This window comes from Malurus melanocephalus, unplaced genomic scaffold (assembly GCF_030028575.1).
Source record: "Malurus melanocephalus ecotype Western Australia unplaced genomic scaffold, MMel_1.1 scaffold_796, whole genome shotgun sequence".
Lineage (NCBI taxonomy): Eukaryota > Metazoa > Chordata > Aves > Passeriformes > Maluridae > Malurus > Malurus melanocephalus.
The window spans coordinates 92,368-103,249 of NW_026624028.1; the positions used below are offsets into that span (position 1 = coordinate 92,368).

A 10,882-nucleotide genomic window follows, 5' to 3' on the forward strand; every position below is an offset into this window, starting at 1 on the left:
CCTGCAAGCAAAAATAAATACAAAACTTCATTTAACCTGGCTGTAGCAACACCAGCTTCTACCATTTGACACAGTTTCTGTACCTATACAACTTTCCAGTTCTAATACGAGTCTTCTTAGCTTAACAATACAAAGTTTCTTAAATTTTTCACCTCCTGTCATATTCTAGGAAACTTCTTCTTAGATTTCAGACCAAATTTTACATCACCCCAGCTTTTTCTCCCTAAAACACTCAAACACTTGAACACATTTTTAGTCCTTATCACACACTAGCAACAATTTGGGCAACATACAGACCTTCAACACACAGACTTTCATCTGTCACAGAGACCTAAAATTGACCATTAAATCAGTGGATTTTATAAGTTATCCACATCTGCAGTTACATATACGAAGATGTAAACCAGTGACACTTCTGCTTTTAATTTTATTTCAGAACTATGTTGTGCATACAAGCTACTGCATTTGGAAAGTAGCACTGAAGAAAAAGTGATTTCGGAAAGTAAAATCTTTTGCTGATATTAAGTGAATACTTTCTTAAAATAATTTACAGCCAGTTCAAATCTGTGATTTACTGGTTTTAGCAGCAATTAAAGGATACTTTGAGAGTTGACTAAAGCAACAGAACCTTTCAATCACAGTGCTTGTACTGAAGACAAACAGTCCAGACAGTGCTGTGAGACAATGATCTRTAATTGCAGATATTGTAAAAGCTTTGCAGACTGACAAAGTTCAACTAATTAAAGCTTTGATTCTCCACCCTGGGCTGGGTTACATCAYTTACAGATGGGATTGCAAACCCAACTCACTCAATTAGTTACACTCTGSAACATGGCACTGTGAAACAAGGCTGAGAATCAAAATTAAATCAAAGCCCAAAATAGTTTGGGATGTACTGCCCAATACAACACACAGCAAAAACTTCAGAGATCAAGCTCAAGATACTTCAGTCCTACACTATTTTAAACTAACATTTTACTGCCTTGTGCCCTCTTCAGTAAAATACAACAAATTTAATACCATCAGGTTGGGAAAAGGAGCGTTTATCATCTTGAAAGACCTTGTCAAACCAGAATTATTATGTTTTACCATTAGCACTGTTTCACCGTTAGCATGGTGAAAGAAGATGACAAAACATTTTAACTGAGGAGTATTTCCACTTGAGCTGAACTGCCAGTCAGGAAAGCCTGAAAAATTACTTATCATCTAAGAACAAAGTTTGAAAAAAAAAACCAACCCAAAACACACTTTATGCTGCTGTGAGATGAAAGCATTCTGAGATTTTTAGAACATCATAGGTAGAATTCCAACTAAAATATATTAGCAAAGAGACAACAAGTTACCATTCATAAGCCATGGAACTCAAGTTTGCACTTGTCTTAAAAAAAAACCCAACCAAACAAAAACCCTACCAAGTTCTCTTGTTTCTCAGAGAACCAAGTTTCTCTTGTTTCTTGTTTTATCTAAGCAAAGTTGATATATGATTTGAAGCATTTCTGYTTGGAAAAAATAGAATTTTAAAGTAATCCATTTACCCAGTGAAAGAGCATCATACACACATACAAATGTACAGCACTTGAAACAGTGYCCAATTCAATTCAAAGGTCTTGTGAACCTCTTTCTTCAATTACTCAAGGTCATAGTCATGATTCTKTGATTTAGAAAAGCTCATTTATTATCTGAACATCTACAGAAAAGTCAAGTTTCACACAAAGCTACTATTTTATATCATTTCTGTATAAAAGTTTGGGGACTTTCAGGTTGGTTGAAGGAARACACAGCTCTTAGTCCTATGCTGATTTCCCAACAATGTAGCAGCAAGAAACTTCAGCTAAAAATAGAATATGCATTTGTGGTGCCTTGTTCAACTTCAGGAGGGCTTTAGTTTCTAAACAGGATAGCCTTTAGTGAATAGATATTTACTTTTTTTTCTGTAATCTGCACAGTTACGAGGTAACTGAAATGCATTTTAAATAGRTAACTTCAAAATACACAACATTGTACTAAACAGCTCAAAAATAAATGCTAACCTCTCTATAAAGTATATCTATATTCAAGTATATATACTCTTAAGTATATCTATATTCAAGAGAAAGCAAATGTTTTTCCATATGCTACTTTGCCAACATTTTGTCTCTTCATCACCACAGATCCCTTTCCATAGCATTTAAAACKTGATTATTCACAGATATGTCTGCAATCACTAAATCATGCCTCTCACCACACAAGAGAATTCAGTACAATCTTGTATCAGTGGGACTGTCAGGATGATATGGCTAAATAATTGTACCAAAATCCTTCTGTATCAGATAAAATCAAGCTGGAATCTGTTTCAAGATTCCAGACATAAAGAAGAAAATGTTACTGGTAGCAAAGAYTACTTGAGGCAGGGATTCACATGCTGAGTGCACACTGACAGCTCAAGATGCTGCTGTGAGAAATAATATCTCTCTCTTCATGTGTGTCTATTATCCACCACTGCCTGTTTTGTGTCATAATGTGTGTGTGCTGACCAACCACAGTGACAGGTGTCTCACTAAATGTGACATCAGCAACATGGTGGGAAGAAAACCTGGGAGGATTTCATCACATACAGAATAAAATCCAGCCCAACAATACCAGACTGACACAGGGTAGAGGGGCTCTGTGTGTGGGGGCAGAGAATGAATGTGAAAAGACAAGAATTTTTTATAAAGCACAAGTCATGGGTTGCAAAAAGATTGATAAACTCCTGGAGAGGGGCTTAGCTTAGACTCAAATTTACCCTAAAAAAGGCAAACACGAGCTGCTCCCCATTCCATAGGCACACATGCCCTCCTTTCCCCCCTAAATTTGCCAATGGCAATAAGCAAAGCAGAATGCCTGTGTGTCAAACATTAATCCTTCATTTGTCCATTAGGTAAGACAATGCCATGTTCAACCAGAAGTATGCAAAGCCTTCAGTACTCCATTCAGAGACTGTGATAAAAGCAGGAGCAGAGGAACCTTGTGTTTGTGCAAGTCTTTCCCATACAAATGCAAACAAGCTGTATCAAACCCCCCTCCCAATGGACTGTCAAAATGCTCAATATTTCAAAGATATCTGAAGTCAGACCAAACCCATGAATGAGAAAAACAAACAAAGCACACACATCCCAAAATCTTTCAAAAAGCGTGTTATACGAGTTACATKCCAAATGTGAACATGTAGATCTAAACCAATAAAAATGGAATTACAACTGTAGACACTTAGCTCAAAGACAAGCYAACTACTGGCTTACCCAAAGAAAACCAATCAAACATTCAACATACAGAGGTTTCTTTAAAATTGTTTTGGTTTTTGGTTTGTTTTGTTTTTAACTTCTGATCCAAATTTCTGTAAGTAGCTGTTTGGAACACTGCATGCCTTATGAATTTCCATTAAGGACAAAAGCAGATTCTACTGGAAAGTTTTCTCAAAATGCTTTACACCCCTTAAAGATCACTATTCAATACTGATAMGTGCCCCAGAAAAACATTCTGTTCATATGTGTATGTTACTGTTGCCCTATCAAGGCAAGGTCTARTTAGAAATAGCCCAAGTGTAAATATTAACCAAACCTTCTCTTTGAAGGAAAGATACCACCTTTACAACCCCATGTGATGTGCACTGCAAGAACACTGAAGCTTTCATAAAAATAAAATTAATCTGAAGGGGAAATCTTACTGTGATTTCAGATTTACAAAGTAACATCTTGAGAAAGGCTTGGACATTTTCTGCAATACAGCCAAGTGCCATCATCTCCTAACACTGATGAAAACAACCATTCCAGGAATGTGAGTGTGTAGATCATTATTGCTTTCTAGACTGATAGATTGCTCAACAGAAGTCATTAGCAGCTGATATTCAGTTAATTATAGCATGAACCTGCTGAACTCATAACCTACTTTTCTCTCAACATTGCAGTTTTATCATTCACATTYTAGCAGAAGATTTTACACTTAACTGAGCACCCATAGCGCTGGTACCTAACACTGAGAACCACGAAAAAAACCCAAACCAAAACTAAACACATCAGATTGCACAATATTCTTACTTTTAGCAGTTCAAAATAATGAAGACAGTGGTAAACAGGGGCAAGGAGCAGCCGGGGTAGAACATACTGAACAGCTTCTTTAAAGCCTTCACCTATTGACTAAAAACAAAATAAGTTTCAGTCTTAAAACAATACATGTATTGAAGCAACAATATAATGAAATTAAAATAGTAATATCAACAATATGTCTTATTTAGAGGCAAATTACCTGTAAATAAAATGCTGCTCCTGGCTTTGATAATTGGCTTAGAAAATGATCATGAAACCCAGGTCGCAGAATATCTTGTGCATATGATTCATATGGATCAAATGCTAGCTCCTAAGAAAAGAGAGAAAATAATTTTACAACCACAAAATCACAGAATGGCTTGGGTTAGAAGGGACCTTAAAGGATCATCCAGCTCCAACCCTCCTGCCATGGGCAGGGACACCATCAGTTTACAAAACAGTTAAACTTCTGCATTTCTTAAAGAAAATAAATATCCTACATAGGAGAGATTTTTCTCCAYACTTTTTCTAAAGCATCTATAGAATCAATACTTTTACGTGCACAGACTCACAGATTAAATCAGTCTAAAAGAGATCTCTGGGAGTCAAGTGGACTTATTTCTTGCTCAAAGCAGTGCCCACCTCAGGGCCAAAGATAGGTCCATCAAAACAGGCTGAGGATGCTCAGAGTCTCATCATCAGTGTTGTTTTTTCACCTCTGCTCTCTCAACTTTGAACAGTTTTAAACTCTAAAAGCCAATATTTTGGGACTAAAAAGAGCACTCTCAAAAATGGACTATCTCTTTATCATGGTGGGATTGGAAGAAGAGATCTTGAGGTGAACAAAGGCAGAACAGAGATCCAATTGCAAGTATTAAAATACATCTGAATAGCAAAAAAGCCTCCCAAAAACCCAACCAAGTATTGTCTTACCTCTGCCATATCTTCAAAACAGCTGCCTACTAGTGGGTGAGGACTGCCTTCATCTGTCATTTCAACAGTGTCCTCTATATGACCCAGTAACTTCACACTAAGTTCATGAATGTCTGATATACGACTAAATATATTTTCCACATCCTGCAAAGATKCAACAAAAGTCAAATGTGCAAAGCTACTCTGTGAAAGTCAAGAACTTCCTTATATAGAACAAGATTTTACAATTATTTTATAATGCACATTTTCTGTGATTTATGTAAGATCATTAAATGTATTTTAAAAATAATGAAATATATAAAAAAAATACAATTACTCAAATATGGCAAAAAAAAACAGTGATAAATTTTAAAATTACAGGCCTGTAGGTGAATGTAAGTAAATGGGAAGGTTTCTTCCACAGTCCTACAAAACCTGCAAGTGTTGTTTTACTATTCTCATTTCAGAACTCAAGGAAAGTGTTTTCTCTACTACTAATATATTAAACTCAACAACAGTTAAGTTCCAGAAGTATCAATTTCTATTYGTATTTATTATACTAGGTGCATTTTCTGTGTGTGATTTGTACAATACTTACATGAGATGAAAACAGTTTGGAGTTGGAGGCATATGGCTCTCTAAAAACTCTGATAATGAGATTCARTTCCCTTATATATTGTCGGACTTCTGCCATAAATGACTTCACTAGGTCATAATAGGTTTGCTCCCCTGAGGTGGAGGGTTCTTCATCAGATAAAGTTAGTGCACTTAAATCTTCTACATCTTGATGGAACATATCCATTAATACCTGGGCAGCAAAGAGAGGGAATCCACAAAGTGAGAACTGCTTTTCAWGATTCACCAGTGTTTTACCAATAAAGAAAATCTACARTTYCCATGAAATCAGACTGATCAGCAGTAAAATCTATGTATTATCATTCTGTAACCAGATGGGCATTACAAAAGCAGTATCCATTGCTATGAATTTGCAAGTCATTATTTGCAGTGGCAATTTCTGAAGACTCCCAGTCACTTAGACCAATCCAGGCATCTCTCCAGGAATGTGGTCCKAAAAATCAATTACAATTTTGAAAGGTGAAGTACACCAAAACAATTAGCATTTAGCTCTGTATTCTATTGCTCTGAATCAGCAGTGCACAATCTAAGTTTCTCAAGATAAACAYTTCTTCCAAGTGTGGTTTGTGAGCMAGGAGTCATTACAATGACTCTCTAAAAGCAGAACAATGCAGGRCACAGTGCATTAAGCCTGACTTGTGAAGCTCTAAGAACAGAAGGTGATTCATGTTTCAAAGTCAMTGACTGTACACAGAACTCAGGTTAAAATGAGAACCCTAACAAATTCTGGGGAATGGGACATTACAGCATCACTACTGTAGGAATTACATGGAATAATCTAAATATTCAAAGAGGCCTCATCATTTCTAATTTTCCTTCACAGGCACAGCTCTAGCACACTGCTAGGAGATTCCAGGCTGTATTCACCAKGCCCATGTCTCAGTACTAAGAAGAATTAGGCTGAGATGCAAAGGAGATGGGSTTTTTATTTTAATCATTGAAACATTAATTTTGATATGCAATAGTCTTAAATTAGTGGTGCTTCACAGTAATTTTTAATGTAKTCACACATTGCTGAGATTAGGCAAGTGCAATCAAGAAGAAGAGAGACTTAACTATTAATAGGCCCAAGCAAGAGCTCTGTAAGYTCAGTTAGCTTTCTGGTAGTTTTGTTCTATCACTGGAACCATATTTTATAACACTAATTTTTATTWTGAAAGGTACAACATTCCATGTAARTTYTGTCCTCTCAAAATTTAACTACAGCTTTAGTTGTTTTGTTAACATGACAAACCARAGTTAGGCTTACCTTATCAGCACACATTGCTACTTTAATATCTTGTTTTGTAATCTCATAATGTCTTATATTCCGCACATAATTCCCAACCAATTTTAAGATGTCTGCAGAAATGTATTCTAATACTGCTACTATGTAAACAGACACTTGGTGGTCAATTTTGTAGCCTAGAACTTCCTGAAAGGGAAAAAAAAAGGAAAAAAAAAGAGCATTCCACTGTTACTCAGTTGATGAAACAGACACCACAGTTTACAAYTCAAACTAGTAAGATTAAGTAAAACCCTGCTCAATAAAGATTCGTCACATATCCACAGCTTATTTTAAGAATAAAAACACTGGAATGTGTAGACCTGCAGAAGAAACAGTGCCATTGGAAATGCTGCTCTATTAAATGTGGAAGTACCAAGAGCCAACTAACAGCCCAAAAAACCTCAATTAAACATTTAGGGCTATTTCTATGAGTTTCTTGAGTGTTTTCTTAGTACTGTAAAATTAAACATGAACAATCAAACTTGTAACAAATGGGTTCTTGGCCTTGTTTGTCCAAAATAGAATTGACTGATTCGTAACTGAAAAATAAATACATTCCATTAACTGGAACACTCACAACTAYGTAACAAACAYRKATAYTSCTWATYCTTTTAGTTTACAATTCAGGGAGCACACAAATTTTACATGAAACAAARGGGCTGACMTSTAAYTRGATTCTGAAAGGAAGATTCCATCTCTGCTTACCTTTAACAAGGGATGGATTTTTTCTACTGGAAGAGATAACGGATTCCTTCGTTTCCTCTTCTCAATAGCAGACTGGGCATCAGCTATTGCCCACTTATCAATAGGATGGGGAAAACTTTTTTGAACACGATCCTTAAGGAAAAAAAAACCATGACCAAGGGGTGAATGAATCATCTGAATGATCTCAGCTATGTAACTGTGTTATCAAATTGCTTTCTATTACTTAACAAAAAAATGATTGTTAATACCTGTATTTCAATATTGTACAAAAGCTTATACAAAACGTGTAAATGTTATCATTTTGGTACATGTTGCTCACTACATCCAGAAGGTTGTTTCAGAGTATYATTATCAGAGAATTATCTCGTGCAAAATTTAAGAAATGGCAGAAATAAGCAGCCATTGAAGGCACAGTTTGCTCCTCTTGTGCACATGCCTGGTAACTCACCAATAAATACCTGACAACATTTTCTCCTAGCACTTTATTCCCTGTACAGGATGGTCCCTGAAGGAAATTGTAACAAGCTTTTTTACCTTTTCTGGTCCAGTCTGTACACATGCAAACTGCTCTGATGATAACAATGAAYATAAAAGGAAAAGAAAATGTCCAACAGCACACACATATCCTAAAACAGTTTCAGTCTACAGGTGGACCAGACGTGCCCCCATTTTTTTATTCCTTCCAGTAGTCAGAGTGCCAGACTTTTTTTTCTGTAGCCCATTCAACAGATGTCAGAAATTTATTTTCTCAGATAACTTCACATTTTATTTTTTTCAGACCACACTTCCCACTGACTGTTTCAGTTGCAAGTGCTCACTTACGTAAATATGGCTCCTGTTTGAGTAACCATGAAATGAGGAAGATGAAGTTAATGACCACTTACAAAGAGATGGTACAGGAAAAAGTACACAAACAAAAACTTTCTAACAAAAAAAAAAAGTGACAGAATAGTACTCTATAAAAGCAAAACCCAACCTTCCAAAGTGCACCTGGGGTTTTTTTTTCCCCTCATAAAGGGGCAAAAGGAAAGCAGAGGTCCTACCAAAAAAAAACCAAAAAGTCTGATTCACTAATACCAATTCACATCCCTACCATGGTTCAGTCTGTTCACTGAATGGTGAAGGTGTGCTGAGGAAAAAGGAATGTGTTTGACCATATAATTAAAGACAGCATCATTGTGCATGAACACCAAGGGGGTAAATGGTTGTTGCTTGATCATCTCTAATTCTGGCACTTCTTCTGTCTTCACAGTGTAAAGACTCAAAATACAGCACTTCGTGTCAAGTTTTTTGTCAGTGCTGTTTAAAAYAGCATTAAACAACCTTCCACAAACCTCCTGTCTCTTGAGCTGCCAGACCAGAATGATGTTGCAAAAATGGCCAGCCATTAAAGAGGACACTGGAACACCACTGGAGATGTCAGTGTTCAAAAGGGAAGAGGAAGGATGAAATTCATGACTCTTGATCTCTAACACAGCCATATTTTTAAGGGTTTTTCATCAAAAAAAGGTTTTATTTGCCATTAGTCCACTTTTTTCAGAACGTGAGGAAGTGACCTGGCCCAGGCCTTGGCCCCAAGCATTGGAAAGCAAAAGCACAGAGCACAGAGTCTGTAGCTTGGCACCAAAGTTTTCAAATCACAGTTAAGCAAAAAGTGCTAYCAAGGTATTCATGGTCCTACAAGCTTAAGTGAAACAGCCTAACTAATATGGTTCCTCAGATTAAAAAAACCTCCAGACCAACCTCTCTTCTTAAACATTTGTGCTGAGCAGCAGAGGTTGTAGATCTTTGAAAATGCAATGGTAAGAGATGAGGTCTCTGTATAGAGGAAAGAAGTGTTCCTAAACTCATTCTGAAAAAGTGACTGAACTATTTTTGTTCGAATTTCTGGGACAGCAGGGAGTATATCAGCCTAAATTACCATGCTGAGAAAACAGCACAGAGCCTCAGACTAAGCAGCTGGAGTTTGCATACAGTATCAGTGAAGAAAGAGGGTCTTTTGAAAGAAACCAGTCAGCTTCACGTACAAAATTTACACACACCATCTATTAAATAGCAATACAGCTCACAGATAGTTTTGGTGTGCACTGAACAACAAACTCAATTGATAGGAAAATGAGCTATTAGGGAACTCAGCAGGCTTTATGCAGAAGGCTCTGCTGCATAAAGATACATAATTACTGCTTTCTTTTTTGCATTGTGAAATTATTCATAGAGTAGCTTTCATGTAATAGTTCAAATTATTTGTAATAAGATTTGTAATAAGTGTTCTCTATACCTCTACATCCAGAAAACTTCTTGGTTGAGCTTGACACAACATATTTAACAACTGAAGAATTAACTCCTCCACATACTGCAACGCATCTTCAGTAGAGGAAAGTTTGGGATGGACTTGCACCTGAACCTGTAGGAAAGAGAAGAATTCAAGCTTTGAGTTTTTCTCTTCCCCAAACCACATGCTTTACTTGCAAGAAAAAGATGACAAAACCCAAGCCAAACAGCCCAGAAAAACCCAATCCAAAATGTAGCTCTGTTAACCCATCAGACAAACGCGAGTGAAACACTCACACTTGACAGAAACATAAATCTCAAATGCTTTATGTACTCAAATCCTTATAAATTATGTTTAATGTCAAGAAAATGCTTAATTAATAACTGTGCTTAGCAGTGAAATTAGGAAAACTTTTAAAGCCCTTGCATACAGTTGCTCTTAACCACTGTTTTTACAGGATATTTCAGAGGTGGGGGTTTTCCCCATTTGACAAGTCATTGTTCATGACAATCTATAATAATGAAATACAGAACATTTTTAACAGAGGCACCACGCTTTCAACAGCATTCAGCCCTCAAATYATTTAATCCATTCTCAGTTAGCACTCATTAAGATTGGCTTACAAGTTTGTTTCCATAGTGTTGTTTTTTTTTAAATATGTCAGCCTCTATAGTAAAAAAAACTTCAAAAAAGGCCACAGTGTTGTCCTGGCATTAAGTGGCAGCTGAGGGGTTTTGAAAATTTGGTCCCCATATGTTTACTTGTATGTYGTAAATGTGTCTAATTTCTTGCTGGTGCAGATTCCACAAGGAACAATCTTCCTTGCTCATCCCATTTTTTTCCCCAGTCACTTAACTTCTGAAACCTCWAGTATATACTTTTCCTTGGCACTTCTGTAGTTCACAAAACAGCAGAGTTTTCACCATCCTAAATTTCAGGTACACAAAGCTCAGTGCTTCAGAGCTTAATCTCAATCCTATACAGACAGCAAATATTATGCCAGAGCAAGCTGACTTTCGCAATGCAGCTGTCAAGCCCCAATTTCAT

At 36.5% G+C, this 10,882-nt stretch overlaps 1 protein-coding gene across 1 annotated transcript in view; it reads right to left on the reverse strand.

Moving 5' to 3' along the window:
• Positions 1 to 9,966, reverse strand: part of SOS1 (SOS Ras/Rac guanine nucleotide exchange factor 1) — a 32,759-nt gene extending 22,793 nt beyond the window's left edge. Inside the window, exons 1-7 of the mRNA XM_057385170.1 lie at positions 9,842 to 9,966; positions 7,564 to 7,695; positions 6,841 to 7,005; positions 5,554 to 5,763; positions 4,977 to 5,120; positions 4,264 to 4,374; positions 4,056 to 4,154 (exon numbers count right to left, since the gene is read on the reverse strand). Coding sequence (XP_057241153.1) covers positions 4,056 to 4,154; positions 4,264 to 4,374; positions 4,977 to 5,120; positions 5,554 to 5,763; positions 6,841 to 7,005; positions 7,564 to 7,695; positions 9,842 to 9,883 — 903 coding nt within the window. The 5' untranslated portion in view covers positions 9,884 to 9,966. The remainder of the gene's footprint in view (positions 1 to 4,055; positions 4,155 to 4,263; positions 4,375 to 4,976; positions 5,121 to 5,553; positions 5,764 to 6,840; positions 7,006 to 7,563; positions 7,696 to 9,841) is intronic.
• Between the last annotated feature and the right edge of the window lie 916 nt (positions 9,967 to 10,882).